Genomic DNA, 25611 nt, shown 5'->3' on the forward strand with positions numbered 1-25611 from the left:
CGTATTCCTAAAAACATGATAAATGCCATCAAATTTAATCTATAAATTCAAACGTACATTGTATATTAATGTTTGGCTATAATAGACGTTATTTCCTGGAATTCGAAATCACGATTATCATGCTCTACATTAAATATCAGTAGCATGTCTAGTCATTGAATCTGGAAGTTTTTTTTTATTTCCAAATTTCTATGCAGATTTACCTCCATGTTGCAGATTTAAAAGAGAAGCAAAAATAAAAAGAGGAGAAAAATAGAAGTCAAGTCAGGTCAATATTTATCTATTGTCGGAATTACATATATAATAGTTTAACATAACCTATGGAATAATGGGTAAAAACAACATAGCAAAAACAGAAACAAAAAAAGAAGCATATCTTGGTCATAATGGGCCTTTAATCACAGAATAAAATCTTAATTATTAAACTATAGAGGTTTAAACTTAAAATAATTGAAAATGATAAGAGGTGTTGGAAAACCATTCAGCATAATTATAATAATCTGTCCAGCATAAAAAATCATTAATTCTTAAAGATTTAAATTAAACCGTTAAAAAATAGAGTATAAAATAGAGTGAATCGTCTCGGGGGTGGGGGGGTAAAAAACGTATCTACTTTAAAGCGCTGTTTAACCTACCTAAAAACCTGAACTCTAAACCATTATTTAGTACTTTACAACCAGTCAATAAGAAGCCGTAGAAAAAGAAAATAGTCGTACTATATAAACACTTTTTAACCAATCGGGATCTCTGTTACTAATCGATGGCAAAAGACCGCGAAATTTTTCCCGAGGAAGTAGAAAAATATAAACAAACTCTGAGTTCACTTGTTTTGAAGTCACTTGAAATAACTATAACCATATGAACTGACTTATATTTTCAAAGGTTATAAGTATCGATTAATGAGCATGTGAATATTACCGTGAATAACAATGTAAGGCGAAATGGCAGCCTTCCAAAGTCCAAGGCCAACGCCACATTTTTTTCAGGAGGTGCAAACTTTCTCCACGAAAAAGGCATGTAACCTTTATTATTTTATTTTATATTAGCTATAACTCTTCTTTTAATATGTGCCACTTATTTCCCGCATAGTTTATGTCATATGGATATTGAGAACGGATGGACTTCCTTGTATAGACCGTTACAGTTACACCCCTGCTCCATCATCCTTGATACAACTGAGTGGAGCAAGATAATTTTAAATTATTTGGTCAGTTTGACCTATGGAAATCTTTCCTTCACCTGCCACCTCCCTCCACACCCCCTTAATCCACCAAAAATTGCAGACGTCTCTTTATGTTACAGATATCAACTTTATTTTTCTACTTTTAGTCTAGTCCTATAAATATGACGTCGCTTTGAGATATTTTTGCTTCTTGGCAAAGCAACGTCATATCGAAATTGCTCAAAAACCCATAGCATGTTCCGCCAGAAAATCGGGCGGAACGAAAACAATGAAGACAGCGTGTATTTACATAATTTTTGACCTATTTATGAACAAAACTAAAAAATAAATACCTTTTGTCAAAATAATTAAACTGTCACATCCGAAAAATCATGATTAAATCCTCTAATGTATTTCAATTCCTATTACAGCCGATAAACAAATGGCGGCCGTAAAGTGCGCGAAATCTGATTGGCTAATTCAAATGCAAGCGTTTAACTGAGTCAGAACAATCTAACGGAATATTTTTTTAACGAAATAATTGCCCATGCACCGTCAGTGTGTTCGAATATATTTTTCCGTTCAAAAATTTGGAATCAATCTGTAAAGCACCTTGCTTAACCAGTATGGCTGATAGACAAAAATAGATTGATGTTTATATTTTATTTTAAATTGATAAGTACATCGTTTGAAAGTTTTTGTGTATGATTGAGCATGAAATTGAAAGAAAATATGATAAGCTTTTGAATAAAGCTTGAAAGGCAAGACAATAGACATTTTTGGATTTTTTTATGATGCTATGCGTTTTTGAGCAATAACTATTAGACGTCAGGCTTGACCGACAAAAACTATAACAAGCCTGTAACGTCTAATATATTGGACTACTTTTAGTCAAGAGGTACACCAAGAGATCAGCTTCCACCAAGACCACCTGTGAAAAGTGCTCCACCTGTAAGCCGTATTTTCCCACATAGACCAGTGACAAGAGCTCAGATTGTGTCCTTCAGAAGTTCAAAAACAAATGACTGTATCCTTGTATTTAATAAAATAAAGTTCTGTTTCGCCTAATTCATCGCCTGACAGTGACACCCACAGCCGCACCATTAGCATTCATCAGCTGTTGGATTTTCAGTCAATAAGAGGTGTGTCAAAGATGGCTTTTTCCATGGTTGCCTCACAATTTCATCAGGCCATTAAAACCAATCAAAATGCTCATTCTATAATACCAGTACCACGTTTGGTGAAACGTTAATTTTAGAAAAAATATAGTGCTCTCTGCTTTTGGAATAATTTAGTTTAGGAGTAGTTTTGCCTTTTATATTGCTCCAGAGTGGGTTATGCAGTGATTAATCTAGAAATTCTTTACAATGCGTCGGATGACGCACATGTTTGAAAACAATGAGTCCTTTAGCAAAATCAATGAGTCATGTAGCAAAATAAATGCGTCTTAGCAGAATTTTTTTTAATAGCTAGCAGATCCTTGACATGATTTGCATGTTTTTATAACAAGTGAATAAATAATTAAAGTGTATAAAAAAGTTTTTTTTTTTTGTACTAATATTAATTGCAGGCAAAACAATTTTTATTGGCTGCTCAAAAATCTAATTTGCATAATTTATATTTTCTTACTACTTAAGTCTAATACTGTGCATTATCCATTTTAATTGTTCGTAATTTGCACAAAATGTCCCTATCACACTGTATACATACTGACGACTTTTATTGCTCCTTGTATGCCTCTGTGTAGAAAGCATACACATGTAGACAGACCTTTTGATCATGAAAAAAAGTCATGCACAATGTTTCCCTGATTGGTTAATCACCCTGTCAAATATTCTGATGACGTAATAGACATCTTTTTTTTTACACTCCGCATGAACTTGAGTGACCTTAGGGGAATTCAATTTACACACCTGTCATATACTGTAACTTACAGCATTTCTTAAAATAGCAACACTTTTTTTTTCAGTTACCAATATTTATTTAAAATATTAAGTAGATTAATGATTTTTTGTTTGCTTTATTGGATTAAATTTACGGTAGTAGAAATGCTTATCTGTGTGGGAAAGGGATAAGGTAAATAGATAACTTGGAAAAATGATATAGGGAAATGGATAAACTCAAGAATATGCGTAATTACAGGGGGAATGGGTAACCTGTTGCTGTTGGTACCAGTTTTGTCTGGATTACTAAATAACATACAATATAAGTCTGGTACAGATTTTAGATGCACCCTTGGCCCTTTGCTGATGATTTTCCTGTGCCATTCTCATTTTTTAGCGCCAATGGCGCCATATTTCACTATTGTAGGCGATTCGCTCTCATGCAAAATGGACGCTCTGATTGGCTAATGCTGATAATGGGCAGTTACCGATCACAGGGATTTAACTTTTCAAGCAAATGGGGGATAAGTCTTGCACAAGTAATCATCGGAAATTAAATTATTCAACTGAAGAAATTGAAAAATTATTCAACTGATGAAATTAAAGTAATCAAACAGAACATAGAAATCACTAATCGTGATATTTTGGATTATAAACCACCTGATTTGCATGCGTCAAATTGAACGCACATATTTTGAAACTGTGCGTCTTTTTCGATTTTTATGCGTATTTTACGCAAGACGCACATCTAGATTAATCACTGGTTATGTACAGTATTGGAAGAAGAAGAAGACACATGAAACAGGTTTACACTGTTGGCGCTGCTAATTTGTGTCTTTACCTTTGCTGTCGAAGAATATAAATTTTGCTAAACACAATTTCATTGGTCAATATTTTATGCACCTATCGCTGTTTATTGACACAATTTAATTCATTTTTACTCACGGTAGATTACATGTTATGCTACACATGTTAAAAAAATGTCGGTATTCTAGGATGCCCATGATTATGAAATTATGAATAGATAATATTTATTTAAAACATTGAAAAATATTGTATGATAAATCAGAAAACTTCAAAAAGGGGGAAAACTTAACCTGAAATCAAATTCTAACAACTAAGAATGGAATTTACCCACACACTATAAAAAAATTTCAATTTCAATTCAATCTTAAATTTCATGCATGGTACATAGCAGCTCTAGGCTAACAATAGGGACAGATTTCTGTTTTACAGTCAAATAAATTGATCAATTAGCTGATATAAATCAGCTGCTGTCAAGTCATGGTTTTGATGAAGAATACACAGAGCTTTTCAGGGGGAAATAAAGCATTTTTTAAAGGAAAATATACCTATTTTGGGCCTGGGGAAAGAGCCTTTATTTGGCAGTAAAATATAGAAGAAGAAGAAAAATAACCTTGTATCTATGTGTATCTAATAAGTCCTTAACTTATGTTTTAGCTGTATTGAGTCCTGGGTACAACCAACATAGTAGAGATTTGTATTTTAACCAGTGTTTTCAGGTGATTTCACAACTAGGTGCTGGCTCTTTTGGTGAGGTAGGTATTTTGTTTTCCGTTTGTACACTGTAAGTACACTGCAAGAGTGAGGGGTCTCAGCTAATTATAGTGATAGGTCTTCAAAGGCTTGCATAAATATTGGATGAGTTTAGGTTTTCATTATTAACAGATTGGTAATCCAAAACATTGGTTAAAATGCTGTTGAAATCAGTTGTATTTTCAGCCTGTATATTACAGTATCAATAAATTGGTTGTTTTCTTGAGAGAATCTGTTGCCTCAGATAAAAATGAAAACCCTAGAGTAGGGTTTTTGACATGACTGGATTAGAACTAATTTTCAAAATAAATGTTCTTTGGTTTAGGTTTAGACCAATAACTTGTGTGCAAAATTTCAGAATATTCGCTCTCTACGTTTTCCAGAATAATTATTTTTATTGTGAAAAATGACCCAGAATTGAAAAGTGTTGCAACACTTTTACCTGAAATTTGACTAAGAATAGCACAAACTTGTGATTTTCAAATTATTTCTAAGCATATTTCTTAATTATCCTTTGCACTTCATATTGGTTTTAGTGACCCAGTTGATCTAGGTTAAGAATTCAATGTTGTTAGGCTTTTTAGCCTCAGTGAAGTTCTTTATATACTAAATTTATTGAATGAGTTAAATATTATTATTTTATTGTAAGATTTTCTTGAGCATAATATTACATGCATAATTGATATATTTCAGGTGTTTAAAGTCAAAAGTAAGGAAGATGGAAAGCTGTATGCAATTAAAAAATCTCGTGAAAGATTCAGGGGCCAGTCAGATAGGTACAAACTATATGAGCCGCGTCACGACAAAACCAACATAGTGCGTTTGCGACCAGCATGGATCCAGACCAGCCTGCGCATCCGCGCATTCTGAATCAGGATCTGACTCTGATCAGGATCCATGCTGTTCGCAAACCCATTATGTTGGTTTTGTCATGACACGGCTCATATTATTTTTATTGACAAATAACTAAGTTTATTAAGTACTCATGCAAAAGTTATTCATAGGGAAAGTATTAAGGGTAAGAGTAAATCTGAAAGTTTCAAACCTTTTAATATTTATTGTTTAATTGTCTTTGTGTTTTATAGGAGACGGAAACTTGAAGAGGTAGCTAAACAAGAGAAGTTGCCACATCATCCAAACTGTGTAAAAATACACAAGGCGTGGGAAGAAAGACAGCACCTTTATCTGCTGGTGGAACTTTGTAAAACTAGGTATAGATATATAGGCTGTACAGGCATGTCAAGCAGGCCCTACTTTTCATACTTTTTTCTTCTTTTTCCAAATACAGATCTAAAATCCGTACAGTACTTTTTTAAGATGCCATGCTATCAGAAATGAAAAAATGAATATTTAAAGTTCATCGTGCTGTTTAAAAACAAAGTCGTTATTAAAAGATGTTTTTATGACACTGCGAAACAACATTGAAAGGTTTTTTTACAGGATTTTAAAGGGCAAAATCCGTGGACCCTCGGACATGTTGGGGGCCCTAGCAGCCCCGATACCTCTAGCTATATGAATAGTTATGTTATTTCCTCATTTTTGCCCATCCCAAACTCACACCCCTGCTGTTTTATATAAAATTTTAGTAAATTTAAGAAAGTGATAATGATGGAAACAAAATATTATACTAGTAAAATACGCCTCATTGTACTGCAAATACAGAGTTTTTAGACCAAAGAGCTTCAGACTGCTGTGTGCTTTGATGTAACTCAACATTGATTCTGCTGTAGAGTAATCTGTTATCTTTATTTACACAATAATAACTTCCAAAAGCAATATGCAGGTCTCCATCTTTAACACTACCTTAAATTTGCTAAACTGTAATGTAAAATAGCAGGGGTGTCAAATAAAATCAATATGATTAGTTCAAAGTGAAATTAAATGACTGGTTCAAATAATCATACGGATGAATAACCTCCTTTGAAATAGTACTACAGAAGTAGGGCTCAATCTTTTCATAATAAGTAGAGCACAAGTAGGGACTTGCAGCTTAAAAGTATAAATTGAGTTCAAACCTATAATCTATATGTTAGGAGGCAAGCATCTAAAACAAAAGCCTTAGTTCATCACTCACGTTAACACTGGTTAAAAAGCAGTTTTATTTCAGTTTGAGTAACTATGCCGAGGCACATCATGATATTAGTGAGCCGGTCATCTGGAACTTTCTTGTAGATCTTTTACAGGTATATATTCTGAACTTATTTCTTTGTTTACTAGCATGTGTTATATCTATACTGCAGTTTGGCATAGAAGATGGATTCTTTTTCAGAAATCTGTTTGAATGTTTTAATTTAGTACATGTATATAGGCAGAGATCTGTCAAGGAGATGATTTGGCGCCATTAAAAAAAAATGAAAATGGCACAAGAAAATCGGCAGCATAGGGCCATGGGCGCGTCTAAAATATGCGCCAGACATGTATCGGCACAAAAACAAAACCTGTCTGTTAGGTTATTTAGTCAAACAGTCGAAACTGGTACAAACAGTGACAGGTTTTAGACTGATGTCGCAAATCCCTCTTTACCATAACATGGCATCGAATAATGATGGAAAATTATTTAGGCATGGAATACATATACGTAGACATTTTAAGCAAAGGCAGTAGTATATAAATGACATTAACTTTTGGAAGGTAAATGACTGTTTATACTTAAAACCAAAAAAAAAAAGAAAAGAAAATAATTGTAATTATGTTGAAAAGAATAATAATGATTATAATGATAATAATATTCCTTTTATAACTATCTCCATATACAATAGTAATGATAAAAATATTACGTTTATTAAGAACCACCACTGATAATAATGATGATAATATCGGAACTTGTCTATTTGACGGAACATTTTGTGTATAGATTATATCTGGTATTTTCAGGCAGTGAAACATCTTCATGCACATAATCTGATACACATGGATATTAAGCCTGATAATATATTTATATCATACGATGGTATATGTAAACTAGGAGATTTTGGACTGGTCATAGATCTATCAAAGGTTTGTAATGTCCATTATACTGTCATGTTTTTATGAACTTTGTTTATGGATATTTAAAGGCAAATCTGCCTGTTATTTTTTGCTGTAAAATTTAATGAAGGCCATCTTACTGTACCTATTGAATGATACATACTGTTATTGTATATGAAACATGTTACCTGTTTGTTTTGTTGAATTTTATGTCGCACCAACACTGTATAGGTCATATGGCGACTTTCCATCTTGGCTGGCGGAGGAAGACCTCAGGTGCCCCTCTGTACATTATTTCAGACACAAATGGGCACTGGTGTTGGTAAGCTAGCTGGATAGATTTTTCACATGCTGAATCTCTTGACGCTTAGGCAGCTAGAACCTACAACAGTGAGAGGCAAGTGGTCTGAAGTCAGCTACCTTAACCACTCAGCCACGGAACCTGGGAACATTTTATCTTATGATAGACGTCCGTGTATGACAATAAATAATACATTATTCAAGAATTAAGTTCAAGATTAGATGAATTGTTTATAGAAATTTGCACCTGGTTGTTTACAATGAATTTGGATGGTAAATGTTTTTTAGGGCAATGATTTTTCTGAGGCTCAGGAAGGTGATCCAAAATACCTGGCACCAGAATTGATGGACGGGAAATATAGTAAGGCGGCTGATATTTTTAGGTATGTATTATATTGATTCGGAATTCTTGAAAAATATAACTTTCTGTCATCACTTCCAAAAAACTATAATTTATGATTACAAATTTGTGTTTCAAACCAGAGTTTATTTACAATGGCATGTTTTTACTTATTCTGGTTTATAATCCCAAAGTGAACGATGTATTCTTTAATTATAGAAGGCCATTAAGGTATTAGGACCCTAATGGGAACTGTCGGGAACTAAAAAATTGCCATCATAGGTCAGATGTATACCTTAAAGTACACCTGTATGCAAAATTTAAACAAAGTTTACCGTACGGAAATCAAGTTATGGCCACTTTCCTGAACTCACGCTAGGATGTTATGAGGGCCCTTTTTTAGAAATGAGGAACCTTTAAATAATCTGCAATAACATTCTAATGAAAAACGTTTTCCCGTGAATTTTTGGTAAGAAACAAATAGTACCATTCAGCTAACAATCCACATAAGCAAAATTATGGTTTCTACTTAAAATTTATGAAATCTGTATAAAAATAATACCCTACCCCACCCATTTTTACCACATGTCTGACCATTTTTCTACTTAGGGAGCCTAATTCAAAAAATCCTTAAAATTTACCCAAATGAGTGCCTTTTTTCAAAGTTTCCCTAAATTTTTAAAAAAGTATATTGGTTGATCTTGCAAAATATGAAATACTTTTACCGTCTAGTTTTGATTATATTACACTTTGAAAATATCAGGTACCATATTTATAATACTAGATTTAGCATAATTTAGCCAATAAATACCTATATAAATTAAAAATTCAAAATTAAACACTTTTTTCTTTCCATATGGGACATGAGAGATACATAAATAATGTTAAAAGAAAAAAAGAAAGAAAAAAAAAGTTGACCCTTCTGGGGATTGAACCCATGGCCCTCATATTCAATGTAGTTAGCAGTAATTCTAGCCTATTTGAATACTCTTCAAAGCGGAGGTAATGCATTAGGGTGCTAATACCTTAAGATACCTTTGCTATATTTTTGTGCAAATCTTTGCCTGAACTAATGTATAGGCAGCTATTTGTGGTCGTCATAATCCTGTCAATGCTGAAACCTTGTCATAATAGTTCTGTTGTTAGTATACCTTGCGTTCATGAATATTTGACAATTCTATTTGAATGTATGTTTGCAGTTTAGGAATGACAGTGCTAGAGTTAGCCAGTGACCTTGACCTACCTAGAGGAGGAGAGGGCTGGCATGTACTGAGAAGAGGGCAGCTCCCAGATGAATTCTTGAGAGGTATGATTGAATCTAAAGACAACAAAAGTTTTTTAGCAATGTGCTTACTTTCATGATTTAAAACAAAAAATCTTATTCGGGAGGGATGTTTTTCATAAGGGTAAAGAAAATATCAACTTTCCTTACAAAGTATTATTCCAATTCTTTCTGCTATTAATTCATGAATATACCACCCAAACATGTATGAAATATATATATGTATATTGAATGTTACAGATAAATCGTTTGACCTGAAGTATGTGATACGTCAGATGTTGGATCCTGCACCGAGTCATCGTCCTACAGCTGATCAATGTCTCGCCTTCCCTTACGTCAGAAAGGTGAGATTCTTGATGTTTTATCTTACAAAATCTTAAATGATTTCCAAATCATATGAACCGCGTCACGACAAAACCAACATAATGGGTTTGCGACCAGCATGGATCCAGACCAGCCTGCGCATCCGCGCAGTCTGATCAGGATCCATGCTGTTCGCTTACGAACCATATAACAAGACGAGTAACTGATAGCGAACAGCATGGATCCTGATCAGACTGCGCGGATGCGCAGGCTGGTCTGGATCCATGCTGGTCGCAAACCCATTATGTTGGTTTTGTCATGACACTGCTCATATGGTAAAATTAGCCAAACAATACTTGATAATGTTTTCTCCGATTGATGCTTATATTCCAGCTGATAAAAGTTTGAAAGATCATTAATAATATGCTGAAACAAGGAAGTTTGTTGTGGATCTTTTTACTAAAAAACCAACAAATTTTTGTTTTACAAAGTAAACCAAATTTTAGCATGAAAAGGTTAAGCCAACAGTTGACCAGTTTCAATGTTATATACCATCATAGAGTGTGAAAATATGTTTGATATGGAAACATTGAATTATTTCAGGTGCTAAAGAAGAGGAGGCGAGAGTACATGCTTAAAAGTGCTGTAAGTGTTCTGGTTTTATAACTTTGTCAAGATTTATTCTAATTATTGGGGGAGTGATTTAGTACCTGATGGTATGTCACTTCTTCTTTTTACTACACTGCATTGGTTTGTATTTTCTATGAAAGTCACTTGATGCCATGAAGCTATCCAGATAGCATTTATTCCACCTAGGTACTTGTTATTGCCTGACATAAGGTGTACCTACAGTCTCCCAGTCATCAAATTTAGCACTAGCCCGGTGGTCCATGGCCAGTGAAATTTAGTTCGGGCCAGTGAAAATTTTAAGAAAATTTAGTTAATTATGTAGTTGAATAAATTCAAAATCTTAAATTCATTGACTGGTCGCCTTCTACTAGTAAAGGCATCATATGATGTCATGTTTGTGATAATTTATAAATTTTTAGACTTTTGTATTATTGATAACAAAGAAATAAGAAAATTTATTTGGCGTCTGTGGCCGAGTTGTTCAGTTGTTTGACTTCAAGCCCCTTTACCCCTCACTCACCTCTGTGGGTTTAAATTCCACTAGGGACTTGATATTCTTTCAAGTGAGGAAGCTATTCAGCTAGCTTATGGAACATTGGTAGTTTTACTCGTGTGCCTGTTTGTTGACAGAAGGTCACCTGAGGTCTTCCTTCACCATAAAGCTGGAAAGTCACCATGTGACCTCTACTATGTTAGTGCAATGTAAAAAAGATAGCCTATAAGTTTGTGTTTCTTCCTATAATAAATCTGTTCTATATAATAATGTTCCTTAGATAGTAGTATTGACATATTCTGGCCAAGCCTCTCTTTATGTTTCAGCTGCTTTGTTGATATTTATTGACTGGATATCAAGGCATTGCGGGTCATCTCTTGTGTTGTTAAGTCTCAGGCTGCAAAGTGGCCTAATTGCTGTAACAAGAGTTGTGGCAAATTAAAACACACATACACACATTGACAAACACAAGCATTTGACGTAAACCTTCTTTATTTTACAGATATCTACTGTAAAGTCTTCATTATTTCAAGTATGGGAATGGATGTTGCTACTACTGACTTTGTTCACTATTCCGTACAATAAAATACGTATCCGATACAGAAAGTCCACACATTCTAGTAGCGTCTCATCCAGCTTCAATACTTCCGGACAGCTCGATCATAGCCTCTCAGATGGTGAGTCAGTGTAATATGTATTTTGTTAGCCGTTTAGTATCTAGTTAGGCATTTGGTATTAGTTAGGCATTTTTTGGTATAACGTTTGGCATTTAGTATTTAGCTAGGCATTTCATGTATAATTAAGCATTTAGTATTTATTTGGCATTATCTAGTTAGGCATTTAGAATTAACTAGGTATTTGGTATTAGTTAGGCATTTAATATTAGTTAGGCAATTAGTATTTGGTTGGGCAGTTAGTACTAGTCAGGCAGTAGTGTGGTAACTCAGACAGCTGCTGGGATTAGTTGAGGGCAATAGATGTACCTCAACAACCCGAGAAAAAGAAAAAAAATACATTAATAGGACAGAGAAGCCTAGTGACAAAATTAACAATTAGCATTTTTAAAAGTGCTATGTAAAAGTATCAGTTTTTGTCTTGTAATAATACTGATTTCATTCTTTATAAAACTTTGTGTCTAAAACTTGTTATTCTTTATAAAACTTTGTTTCTAAAACGAAGAAAAGTTTAATTTCTTATCATAATTATTTTTTTCAGATGAATTATTTCTAAATGATGTGAGTATACATAACAATTCTATTGGCGCTCCATTTGATACTTCATCCTCGGACAACAGTTTCCATGACGACATACCAGTGTAAGTGTTCATCTTAAATCTAGATATGAGCCGCGCCATGACAAAAACTTAGTGCATTTGTGACCAGCATGGATCCTGATCAGACTGCGCGGATGCGCAGGTTGATCTGGATCCATGCTGGTCGCAAACACACTATGTTGGTTTTGTCATGGTGCGGCTCATATGTTCTCTATTAAAATGTTTGATCTGTTGAATTATAGGTATTTTTCGATACGATATAATTAAGACAATTGTTTATATCTTTAAAAATAAATGAATATTCTCCATTTGAACCAATAATTTCATCAAAGTAAATTGTTAAAACTTTGATTTTTACAGTTACAATTTTAGTAGAAATTATAATTTAACGATAGTGTAAAGGGCAAGGCTTTGCTGGCCCATTTGAAAATTGGTAATAATGCATATAATTTTCCAAAATTTTTAAAATTCAGTTTTATTCAAAACCCCCATGTTTTTAAACTTTTTAAAACCCCCCCTTTTTTCCCTGTCTGGGGAAACTAAAATTAAATTTATTTTTGTTGAAAAGTAGAATTTTCTTCCCTCCCCTTTGGGTAACCCTTTTTTCCCAAATTTTTAATTTTTAAAAGTTTTAATTTAGAAAATGAAAAAAATAATTTCAAGAAAAATAAATTTTTCTTTTAAATATTTTTCATTTTTTTAATTTAAAAATTTCAATTTTTTTTTGCTCCCAACCACGAATGGCCCGGTGAAAGGATAGTTTATGGGGTATGTTTCCCGGGGGTCCCTCGTCGTGCGTTGGCGGGCGTGCGTTGCGTCGTGGGGGGTGCCGTCCCTCGTCAACAAGGGGTTTTTAAAAGTCAAACAAGGGCCCAAATTTTTTTGGATCATCATCAAAAATTTTTCGAATGTTTGTCTCAAGAAAAAACAGATCGATTTGAAAATGGGGTTTTCCCCGGGGCAAAAAGCTAGGTCACAAGGGGCTAAAAAGAAAAAGGGTTTTTAACACCTAGAGGTGCAAATTTTCCCTCCAAATATTTTTGGGGAAAATTTTCAGGAAGGTTTTTTTGATGGGTAATTTTAGGTCAATTTGAAAGGGTGGGTCATCTCTGGCAAAAAACCCGGGCACGAGCTAAAAAAAGAAAAACTTGTTAACCCCTCTACAAATTGGGGTTTTTAACCCGTCTAAACAGCCCCCAGTTTTTAAATTTGGGTAAAACATCAAAACGGGCAGAAAAGTTTGTCCAAAGAAAAAAGATTTGAGTTTGAAATGGGTTATCTGGGTCAAAAAAATAGGTCAAAAAGGGGCTTAAAAAAAAGAAAAAGCTTGTTAACACTCTAGAGGCTGCAGTTTTTCATCCAAATATTCTGGAAATTTGTCAGGAAGGTTGTTTTGATGATATCTAGGTCAAGTTCGAAGATGGGTCATCTCTGGTCAAAAACTAGGTCACGAGCTAAAAATAGAAAAAGCTTTGTTAACACTCTAATAATTGGGTTGTTAACAGTCTAGCAGTCACAGTTTTTGATTGGATCATCATCAAACTTTGTCAGAATGTTTGTCTCAATGAAATACAGATCGAGTTCGAAGATGGGTTATCTCGGGTCAAAAACTAGGTCACAGGAGCTAAAAATAGAAAAAGCTTGTTAACACTCTAGAGGCTGCAGTTTTCATACAAATATTCTGGAAATTTGTCAGGACGGTTGTTTTTAATGATATCTAGGTCAAGTTCGAAGATGGGTCATCTCTGGTCAAAAACTAGGTCACGAGCTAAAATAGAAAAAGCTTGTTAACACTCTAACAATTGGGTTGTTAACAGTCTAGCAGTCACAGTTTTGATTGGATCATCATCAAACTTTGTCAGAATGTTTGTCTCAATGAAATACAGATCGAGTTCGAAGATGGGTTATCTCGGGTCAAAAACTAGGTCACAGGAGCTAAAAATAGAAAAAGCTTGTTAACACTCTAGAGGCTGCAGTTTTCATCCAAATATTCTGGAAATTTGTCAGGAAGGTTGTTTTGATGATATCTAGGTCAAGTTCGAAGATGGGTCATCTCTGGTCAAAAACTAGGTCACGAGCTAAAAATAGAAAAAGCTTGTTAACACTCTAATAATTGGGTTGTTAACAGTCTAGCAGTCACAGTTTTGATTGGATCATCATCAAACTTTGTCAGAATGTTTGTCTCAATGAAATACAGATCGAGTTCGAAGATGGGTTATCTCGGGTCAAAAACTAGGTCACAGGAGCTAAAAATAGAAAAAAAGCTTGTTAACACTCTAGAGGCTGCAGTTTTCATACAAATATTCTGGAAATTTGTCAGGAAGGTTGTTTTAATGATATCTAGGTCAAGTTCGAAGATGGGTCATCTCCGGTCAAAACTAGGTCACAGGAGCTAAAAAATAGAAAAAGCTTGTTAACACTCTAGTGGCTGCAGTTTTCATCCAAATATTTTTGGAAATTTGTCAGGAAGGTTGTTTGATGATATCTAGGTCAAGTTCGAAGATGGGTCATCTCCGGTCAAAAACTAGGTCACAGGAGCTAAAAATAGAAAAAGCTTGTTTAACACTCTAGTGGCCGCAGTTTTTCATCCAAATATTCTGGAAATTTGTCAGGAAAGTTGTTTTGATGGTTTCTAGGTCAAGTTCAAAGATGGGTCATCTCCGGTCAAAAACTAGGTCACAGGAGCTAAAAAATAGAAAAAGCTTGTTAACACTCTAGTGGCTGCAATTTTCATCCAAATATTTTGGAAATTTGTCAGGAAGGTTGTTTTGATTTTATCTAGGTCAAGTTCGAAGATGGGTCATGTCTGGTCAAAAACTAGGTCACAGGAGCTAAAAATAGAAAAAAGCTTGTTAACACTCTATAGGCTGCAGTTTTCATCCAAATATTCTGGAAATTTGTCAGGAAGGTTGTTTAGATGATATCTAGGTCAAGTTCGAAGATGGGTCATCTCCGGTCAAAAACTAGGTCACAGGAGCTAAAAATAGAAAAAGCTTGTTAACACTCTAGTGGCTGCAGTTTTTTCATCCAAATATTCTGGAAATTTTGTCAGGAAGGTTGCTTAGATAATATCTAGGTCAAGTTCGAAGATGGGTCATCTCCAGTCAAATACTAGGTCACAGGAGCTAAAAATAGAAAAAGCTTGTTAACACTCTAGTGGCTGCAGTTTTCATCCAAATATTCTGGAAATTTGTCAGGAAGGTTGCTAAGATAATATCTAGGTCAAGATCGAAGATGGGTCATCTCCAGTCAAAAACTAGGTCACAGGAGCTAAAAAATAGAAAAAAGTTTGTTAACACTCTAGTGGCTGCAGTTTTCATCCAAATATTCTGGAAATTTGTCAGGAAGGTTGTTTTGATGATATCTAGGTCAAGTTGGAAGATGGGTAATGTTCGGTCAAAAACTAGGTCACAGGAGCTAAAAATAGAAAAAGCTTGTTAACACTCTAGTGGCTGCAGTTCTCATCCAAATATTCTGGAAATTTGTCAGGAAGGTTGTTTTTGATGATATCTTAGGTCAAGTTGGAAGATGGGTCATGTCCGGTCAAAAACTAGGTCACAGGTGCTAAAAATAGAAAAAAGCTTGTTAACACTCTAGTGGCTGCAGTTTTGATTAAAATATTCTGGAAATTTGTCAGGAAGGTTGTTTTAATGATTTCTAGGTCAAGTTCGAAGATGGGTCATGTCTGGTCAAAAACTAGGTCACAGGAGCTAAAAATAGAAAAATCTTGTTAACACTCTAGTGGCTGCAGTATTGATTCAAATATTCTGGAAATTTGTCAGGAAGGTTGTTTTGATGATTTCTAGGTCAAGTTCGAAGATGGGCCATCTCAGGTCAAAAACTAGGTCACAGGAGTTAAAAATAGAAAAAGCTTGTTTACACTCTAGTGGCTGCAGTTTTTTATTCAAATATTCAGGAAATTTGTCAAGAATGTTGTTTTGATGTTTTTCTGGTCAAGTGCTAAGATTGGTCATGTCTGGTCAAAAACTAGGTCACAGGAGCTAAAAATAGAAAAAATCTTTTTAACACTCTAGTGGCTGCAGTTTTGATCCAAATTTCCTGGAAATTGGTCAGGAAGGTTGTTTTTGATGATTTCTAGGTCAAGTTTGAATATGGGTCGTGTCCAGTCAAAAATTAGGTCACATTGCCCAAATATGGAAAAATCTTTATAACACACTAGAGGTCACATGTTTGACTCAGTTGCATCAAACTTGGTCATGATGCTTGTTTAAGACATTGCTTGGATGCGGTTGTGTCAGGTGAGCGATCCAGGGCCATCATGGCCCTCTTGTTTAATGTTTAAAACAAGCATGCATTACACATTGATGACCATATATGTCAGGTATTGAAATAGCATCAAATGTATCACAGGTGGCGGCGTGGTCGAGTGGTTAATGCATAGGTCTAGTAACCTAAGGATTGCAGACTGCATGGATTCAAACCCTGTCAGGGGCAAGTTGTTTTCTTGAGCAAGAAACTTAACATTGATTCCTTAGTACTTGTTGGGGCCAGGAATAGTGTTTCAAAAAGGTTATAGCTTCCAACACAATCGAACTGAAAAAAATTGTATAATGTGAATGTATCGGCGATTTAATTTGATAAAATCAATAAATCGTCAATATTGTCCTTTCCACATAATTATATTCATACAGACTTTTCCACCAATGACACTCTAAAACTAGCCAGTGTCTATTCTAGAAGGGCTGGGGGGATTCACTCATATTTTTGAGAATTCCCCTGTGGCTAGTTACCAACCTGACTCAATTTTAAACTTTGTTCCTAATTTTTATGCCGCCGCCATATAATGGCCGGGGCATTTAGTGTTACCCTGTTCCGTCTTTCTGTCATTCTGACATTACGTCATCATCAGTTTCCGTTCATTATCTTAGTAACGGTTGCACACATTCAACTCAAATTTGACATATGGATATGTCTTGAGAAAATACAGGTCTAGTTTGAATTTGGTCATGGTTCGATGATTATTAGCAGAGTTATGCCCCTTTCACTTTGAAAATAATATGAAATTTTCAGTTTCTGTTCATTATCTCCTCAACAGTACAACACATTCAACTCAAACTTTACATATGGATATGTCATGAGAAAATACAGGTCAAGTTTGAATTTGGTCATGGTTCGACGATTATTGGCAGAGTTATGCCCCTTTAACTTTGAAAATAGTATGAAATTTTCAGTTTCCTTTCATTATCTCCCCAACGGTACAACACATTCCACTCAAACTTGACATATGGATATGTCATGAGAAAATACATTGCAAGTTTGAATTTGGTCATGGTACGATGCTTTTTGGGAGAGTTATGCCCCTTTGACTGAAAACAATATGAAATTTTCAGTTTCTGTTCATTATCTCCCCAACGGTATTACACATTAAACTCAAACTTGACATATGGATATGTCATGAGAAAATACATTGCAAGTTTGAATTTGGTCATGGGCATCCGTGGCATGATGACACATTTCTAGTTGTAAAACTTTTACATTTGTTATATTTACAGACGGCCTCCGGTCAGGAACGCGTTCACAACACCGGCTTTACGTAACCGACACTACAGCCACATTCCATCACCCATGAGTTCCTCTCCTGTTGGACGAGTTTCTAGAGAGTAAGTTAGATAACAAGATTTAACTAGGTAAAATTTAACAGATTTGGAAATGTCAGATCTGAGGATATGCTATTGCAGCCAAATTATTGAAGTATATAATCTGAAGAATATTTAGATCCCATCTTGCATGAAAAGTTAGCAATTTCTACTATGTATATAGCCTCAAGGTCAAGTTTGATGAAGTTCATGAGAATAATTTAACCACTTCTGATCTTTGGTTTCAGTGCCCTAATCGGGTAACAACCATGTTTCATTATATGACATCAGTACTGGTTGGTTTCAGGCAGGGGACTCGACAGTGATTGATATAAGTTGCATGAACCTGTTTCACAATCGAGTTTCATTATGTTTAAACCATTTATACAACAAGGATATGTAATGGAAAGAGCATCGAAACACGTGGCTATCTGATTTGTACGATGGGGCGTTGTCGAGTATTAATCAGATTGCCGAGTGTTTTAATTTTCTTTCCCTTTTGTATCATAGTGAAACTTAAAAACACATTCCCTGTTGTCACAATATGAAACCCCAGAAAAAAAGTAACCAATGAATGAGCATCTGAATATGATATTTCTATCGCTTTTCCTTTGTCGTCACAATATGTGTGGGTAACTAATAACCTGCACTCCAGTTAACGCACTGTACATGTATATGTATGCGATTTAACTCAGACTCATTTTCAACAGAAACATTCTCAAACTATGATACAATATACAGTTATACATTTTCAGTGCCTCTGTTCATTCTGCAAGTCCCATACATCACCAGAATGATGACAGTGTGAATAGTAGTAGCTTAAGCTGGAGTGACGAAGACCGACCTGTCACACCCACGTTACATCTAAATCCCGAGACAGAGGAAGCCGTTACCATTAAATCCAACATTGAACCTAAAAATCTGCTGGGTGTAAGTTAAATATTAAATTCATAATGAGAATTATGTCTTAAAATAATATATGGTACTTGCGTAATAGCAGGGTTGCCAGCAGACTTGAAAAGTCAGGGAAATCTGATATTTTTTCAAGGTCAGGGAATTGTCAGGGAATTTTGAAAATTGGTCAGTGAAGAATAAAAATCCTAAAAAGTCGGGGAAAAGTCAGGGAAAATAATTTTGAAGAATTTTCCTTATATGTATAAAGTAAAAACTGGAAAAAAAACCATGTTATCCTCTTTTAAGAGCTAGAGCTTAGATATTAAGCATGTAACATCTTCAGTGAGTGTCTACCAATTTTGTACAAATAAAAGCCTTTGGGTCAAAATTTGCCCAGTCAAGGGGGTCATTGATTTTCCTTATATGTTTATATAAACTTAAAAATTCTTGTAACAAACCCAAAAGAGCTAGAGTTTAGATATTAAGCATGAAACATTTTCTAGTGTGTGTCTACCAAGTTTGTTCAAATAAAAGTCCTTGGGTCAAAATAAGCCCCACTCCAGGGGGTTACTGATTTTCCTTTTATGTACATAGTGAAAAAATCAAAACAATATCTTCTTTGAAAAACCCAAAGAGGTAGAGCTGTGATATTTGGCATGAAACATCTTTTAGTATGTGTCTACCAAGTTTGTTAAAATAAAAGCCCTGGGGTCAAAACTGGTCCAGTCATGGGGGTCATTAATTTTCCTTATATGCATATACAGTAAAAACTAAAAAGTCTTCTTTTAAAAAACAAAAGAGCTAGAGCTTAGATATTTGGCATGAAACATTTTCCAATGGGTGTTTACCAACATTGTTTAAATAAAAGCCCTGGGGTCAAAATTATTCTTGTTCATGGAGAGTTTTTATATATGAGTAATTTCAGGGCCATCATGACCCTCTTGTTATTAATTATATTGGCTATGGCAGTATTCTGTAGGTCAAGATAATAGTTTTGCTTCAGACTAGATCTTATCAAAAACATTTTACTGAACACAAAATACCAAACTTAGATGTATAAAGCATGTTTTATTGACCATATTGTTAAAAGCATTAAAAAAAAAAAAAAAAAAAAAAAAACTTATGGGTGCAGGGCTTTTTTCACAGGTTGGGGAAGCAGCCCTGTCCTTAATTTTGGGGATACATTAATGGTATATTTGCAAAAGGGGAAGAAAAAACTTGATGTAAATTATATTTTGTGGGAAAACTGCATGATTTTAAAGAATTTCTTTGTGGGGAAACAGTCCTATAATGGCCCCTGCTATAGAAGGAAAAAAAGCCCTGGGGTGAAAATGACGGCTGTAGGGGAGGTGGAGACCGTTTAAGTTTGGTAGTTTTAGTCAGTGAAAAACCTTATTTGGTCAGTGAAAAGTCAGGGAAAAGTTTATTTATCTATGATGCTGGCAACCCTGAATAGCTTTTACGACTTGAATGATTAATGCAAGAAGGGTCAATTGTCCAGATTAATTGTACAAGAAAGACCCCGGCATGTTGGGGCACTTGAGTAGAATCATTAACCTTCAGTCAGTTAGATGGATAACTTCTACTCATGAAAGAATAAAGAAGTCTATGATCAGATTCAAACCCCACAGCTAAGGGGCATTTGAATTCAACAACCTTTACCACTCTGCCACAGAGGCCTTGTTTCATGACCCATGTAAATTATACACTTTTTTGTAGCATCTCTTAAAGATCTTGTCAATACTGATGCCATACATGTATAATGTACAATGCCATTTGCTGTGTGATAAAATATGCTGGGGTAACGATTTGAGTTAACCATATAAATTACACAATTTTGTGCCTCTTGCTGTAAGGCAGGCTGTTAGTTGGCTGAGAAAACAGTAAAATGTGAAGGCATTAGTGTCCTATGGATACATTTCTAGTTTACCATTGTAAGGGTTTGTAAAATGTTATAACACAGTGTTTTTTCCCCCTGCTTTGGGAATGGTGCCGGTACCGGCCAGATTGGGAAAAAATCCACCGATTTGACTCAAATTGGGAAATTTACATAAGATGCAAAATATTCATTGGGAATTTCTTTTATCCAGGGAGACATGAAAATGATGCAAAATGTACACTTTAAAACCATGTATTATTAACGTTAATAATTATTTTTGCTACTTGATGAGAAAAAAAATTGATAGTCATAACAATTGTACATAAATAATGTTTAGGTGTGAAACAATAAAAATAAGAAATGAACTGGGTATGAATATCACTCATGTGGTTATCGTACATCACACTAGTCGTAATGCACATTACTGTTTTTGTTTACCTTTAAAAAGGCCGATTTTTGAGGAAATTTTCAGTGTTACAATGTATTTTAGGAATTTATCAGTTATGAATTTGCTGTCTATTTTCTATTGGGAATGGTGCCGTTTTCCGGTATCAGTTATATAAGGAAAAAAAACACTGTAACATATAATACACAGGGTTATATATGACTGATATTTCTTTGTACATTTTAGATGTTTGATGCAGCCAGTGATGAGGAAGATTAAAAACTTGGTGCTCCGGACGTTTAATGATTAAACAGGACTCATACCAGAGTCTGATATGAAGCTTGAAAATATATCAGACACAAATTCAACAGACAAGAAAATATATACATGTATCTGTATATAGGCTTTGTAAGCTAGATATTTAGTTTGTTTTCAAAGGATATGACAGAAAACGTTTGTTAAATATTTACACTTAAGTATGTTAACTGGTATCATTATTTAGATTTCAGAAATTGTATATGTATTTTATTATTATTATTTTTTTTTAATTTAAAGAAAAGAGATAAAAAACCAGATGTGTTCAAGATAATTGTATGCAATATATGTTGTATTTCTTTACCATTGGTAATGGATTTTTTTTTTGTCGGTCAGTTTGTAAATTGTTGTAATTGTAAAGGTTTTGATATTATCTCAACCCACAAAGTGTTCAGATGTAAATTTTACTGTCAAAAAAAACTGCCATATTATATTTGTATGATTTCTTTATATTAATGTTAGCTCATTATTTACATTGTTTTCAATTGATTACTGTTTTTTTATTGTTGTTAATTTAAATAAGGATTGAGAGTGATAAAGTTAGTTTTGTAATAAGATAATTTGATATGTAAATGCAAAGAGCTGGAAGGCCTAGTGGTTAAGGTGTCGGCCTATCAACCCAGGGATCATGGGTTCGAGTCCTAAACAGGTCACAACCATGTTTCTTCAAATGACACCAGTACTGGTTGGTTCCAGGTAGCGGACTCGTAAGTGATTAATAAAAGTTGCAAGAACTTGTTCCGCAATCAAGCTTAAATAAATGTGAGCCGTGTCATGACAAAACTAACATAGTGGGTTTGCGACCATAATGGGTCCAGACCAGTCTGCGCAGTCTGATCAGGATCCATGCTGTTCGCTATCAGTTTCTGTACTTGTAATAGGGTTTGTAAGCAAACAGCATGGATCCTGATCAGACTGCGCGGAAGCACAGGCTGGTCTGGATCCATGCTGGTCGCAAATGCACCATGTTGGTTTTGTGATGTTTTTATTTTAAGAAATTGTTAGAATATCAAAAAGTAATGTAGTGCACCAAAGATTGATTGTAGTACTTGATGTAATTAATAATTGTGAAAAATGTTAAAAGTTAAACTGCTAAGTTTAGTCCTGAAAAAGGAATAAAGTGTTGTTTTTTTTCTAAATGCTTCCACTGCGACTCGACTCCAATACAAATTTCATCCCATTTTCAGGCTTAAACAAGACAATAAAACTTTAAAACGTTTTTTTTTAAATTATATCTAGTACTAAAGCCAATTTTTGCTTAGTTACATTATTTTTTGATATTTAAACAAATTCTTAGAATAAAAACATATTTTATATTTGAGTTGACAGAATAACATTCTGATTGGGAGCATTTTGCAGGTGCGTGATGACGTAGTATCCTACCATTTAGGTGCATTTACTGCCATTTTGTTGTGATGATTTTGTTCCTACTTTAAAGTGGAAATAAGAATATTATATGTAAGCCAACTTGTGTAAGATTTTATCAGTGCATTTATATTTTAGATTGTTTACACGTGATGTTATAAAATATTTTCACTGTCAATTTTTATAGTAACTGCATTTAAACGCTACAATTATTGATCGGTTGTCAATTGGACGCCAGCAGGAGATTTCTTGTCTAGTCGGTAGTTACTTTTCCCGATATATTGAGGATATTCAAGTTTTTTATATAGATACAGATTTATTTTCATGCAGTGGTTGAAAGTTAATATTTCATGAGTGGCGATTACGTTTTAATATTGTGTATTGGTTAAATTTAGAAGGAAGTAATCCTGCAAGACACCAGTGAAAATATGGGGAAAATGTTTCACTGCAGTGAAAAATAAATTTTTAGAGTGATAATATGGAAAATGAAAATTTGCATCTAATTTCATCAATATTTCTCAAAATTTCCTTTATTAAGTGTATAATATATTGAGTATATTTTAAAATCTGCATAGGAATTAATATTTTGTAGTAGATAGAAAAATTCTAATTCACAAATTAAGAATTTTTCAGAAAATCCTCTGTAACCTTGTACAGGTTGACACATTCATGTGTAAACAACTTTAGATTGATAAGAAGTTTTCCCTGGAAATTTAGGGAATCACATTAAAAAATATTGAAAGGTTTATCCAATTCCTGAAATAGCAAATGATGGAATTGAATTTAGCAAGGGATATGATATAAAATTGTTAAAAGTTGTTTCACTGAAGTGTACCTTTATGTCGTTTTTACACAGTAAAGTCATAGTAAGCCATGGAAATGAATGTTGTTTAGTAAATGGTAATTAATTGTTATAGAAAAAGCTCAGTCACGTTGTACTTATCTAAATGGGAGATGTCTTTCACGATGAGAAAATGGCGCTGAATGTGAAATAATTTGTGATAAAGTTAGCAAAATTTGTAAACAGAGTGGCATTTTGACTTAGCTATTAACTGTACTAATTGCCAAAAATCAGCATGGGGACAAAAAAAAATAATGGCTGAATGGCTAATGAGTAACTGTTTTTGAAACTGTTAAGTGACATTAAAAATAAAAAAGCTTTTGAAAAATAAATAAAAATAAAAAGCTTTTGAAATTTAAAAATAGTAGCATTTTTCAGGCTTTAAGGTATTTTTTTGGCAAATGTTGCTCAAGATTCAAAATGTGTTCATTGACAATGTGTTCTTATGTGATATGTGATATTTGTATGTACATTTATAACATTGTATGTAATGTGTTATCAACAAAAAACGATGGGCGAATTTATAGGACCCTGGAATAGCTTTTAGGACACTGCTTGAATATTTAAATGCTATGGTTAATATAATCAGTGTTATAGGGAGAATATTGGTATTCAGTTAGCCTATAGATGCCAGTCCAGATTTTAATTTACCTACTTGTACTAATTTTGACTCGAATATTGGCAGAGTAGAGAGCTATTGCACGTTGCTGTCACACTATGTTTCAAGTTTTTATGTTCAAGTTGAAACCTCCAGAACTACTTAAGGTAATCAGGAACTTGGTAATGTGAGTTTTTCCCCAGCTAATCTAAAGGTACAAACTAAATTTTACTGTTATAGCTTAACAGTGCACTACCCGTCACAATAGATTAGTCAACATGTTTCCCTTATTTTCGAAGGTGTAACTGTAAAAGTTTGTACCTAGATTATTAGTTGGGAAAAACCCAAATATTCTTAATTCTGGAGTTGAAACTTCACACACTTATTTGTGAGCATAATAGGTTTCTATTCACTGCCCATAACTTTAACATAGATTTTAACAGAATTATGGCCCCCTTTTTTGTGACATACAAAATTCTTTATTATCCCACAAAATTCTACATGACCCCAGCTTTTGTTAAACTTATCATATTCAGTGTTAACTTTTCAAATCAATTCCTACTCCAATGCATTCTCGATCTCATTTTTTTAATGCACCTGTCTTCACAAGTACCATTTTTCTTAACACATTTTTCCTTCTTTCTCTTCTGTGAAACCTCACTTGATATGTAAAAATCAGAATCTACGTTTTCCTCATCCATTAAACTTGCATTTAAGATATTCACAATTGTGAAGCTGCTGACAGCACAGTGCCTTCACCTAATATAATAAAATAATGTAGACTTTCCTGTTAGTAAAAGTTATTTGGCAATAACAAATATGATAATTGTACATTTACCATATGCTATGTTACGAATGAAAATAAAACTTAAGAAATTGTGTAGTCTTTGCTTGATTTTTTGTACTATGTGCACAGTTTCAGATGCAAAATTGAAATTTGATCTAGATTTTGACTTAGTAACTAAACTTTTTGTATTGAGAGCAACAGCCTTGGAAATTGAACTACTGCCACAGATTCAGGTGGAGAGTTGAACTTTGATATCAGTTTTCCTAAAATTTCCCTTTGAAGAAGAGGGGGTATATTGTTTTGCTAATGTCGGAATGTCCGTCGGTAGACCACATGGTTTCCGCTTATTATCTTAAAAACTGTTTATCACAAATAGTGATTAGTCAAAATAAGTAGATGACCCCTATAGATTTTGGGGTCACTAGGTCAAGGTCACAGGGGCCTTAAATGTCAGAATGGTTTCCGCTGATTATCTTGAAAACTATTCATCATAAAGTTTTCATATTTCACATAGTAATTGGTTGTAACTAGAAGATGACCCCTATTGATTTTGGGGTCAAAGGGGCCTTTAATGGTAGTATGTTTTTAACTTATTATCTTGGTTACTATTTATCACAAAGTCTTCATATTTCACATATTGATTGGCCATAACTAGAAGATAGCCCCTGTTAATATTGGGGGTCAAGGTCACATGGTCCTATGATTTCAGCTCATTATCTTGAACGCTTATTATCACAAAGTCTTTATATTTCACATACTG

General features: G+C 34.1%; 1 protein-coding gene across 1 annotated transcript; it reads left to right on the plus strand.

Moving 5' to 3' along the window:
* The first annotated feature begins 751 nt into the window (after positions 1-751).
* Positions 752-24943, plus strand: LOC132752942 (membrane-associated tyrosine- and threonine-specific cdc2-inhibitory kinase-like). The gene is made up of 16 exons (XM_060743359.1): positions 752-1013; positions 2054-2189; positions 4507-4604; positions 5296-5378; positions 5688-5813; positions 6710-6785; positions 7477-7599; positions 8158-8252; positions 9409-9515; positions 9732-9835; positions 10398-10439; positions 11420-11594; positions 12133-12232; positions 17704-17811; positions 18543-18717; positions 21192-24943. The coding sequence occupies exons 1-16, from the start codon at positions 942-944 to the stop codon at positions 21222-21224; spliced, it is 1653 nt and encodes a 550-aa protein (XP_060599342.1). The 5' UTR covers positions 752-941; the 3' UTR covers positions 21225-24943.
* The last annotated feature ends 668 nt before the right edge of the window (positions 24944-25611 follow it).

The sequence above is a fragment of the Ruditapes philippinarum genome, unplaced genomic scaffold (genome assembly GCF_026571515.1).
Source record: "Ruditapes philippinarum isolate M1 unplaced genomic scaffold, ASM2657151v2 ctg1961_1_1_1_1, whole genome shotgun sequence".
NCBI classification, from domain to species: Eukaryota; Metazoa; Mollusca; class Bivalvia; order Venerida; family Veneridae; genus Ruditapes; species Ruditapes philippinarum.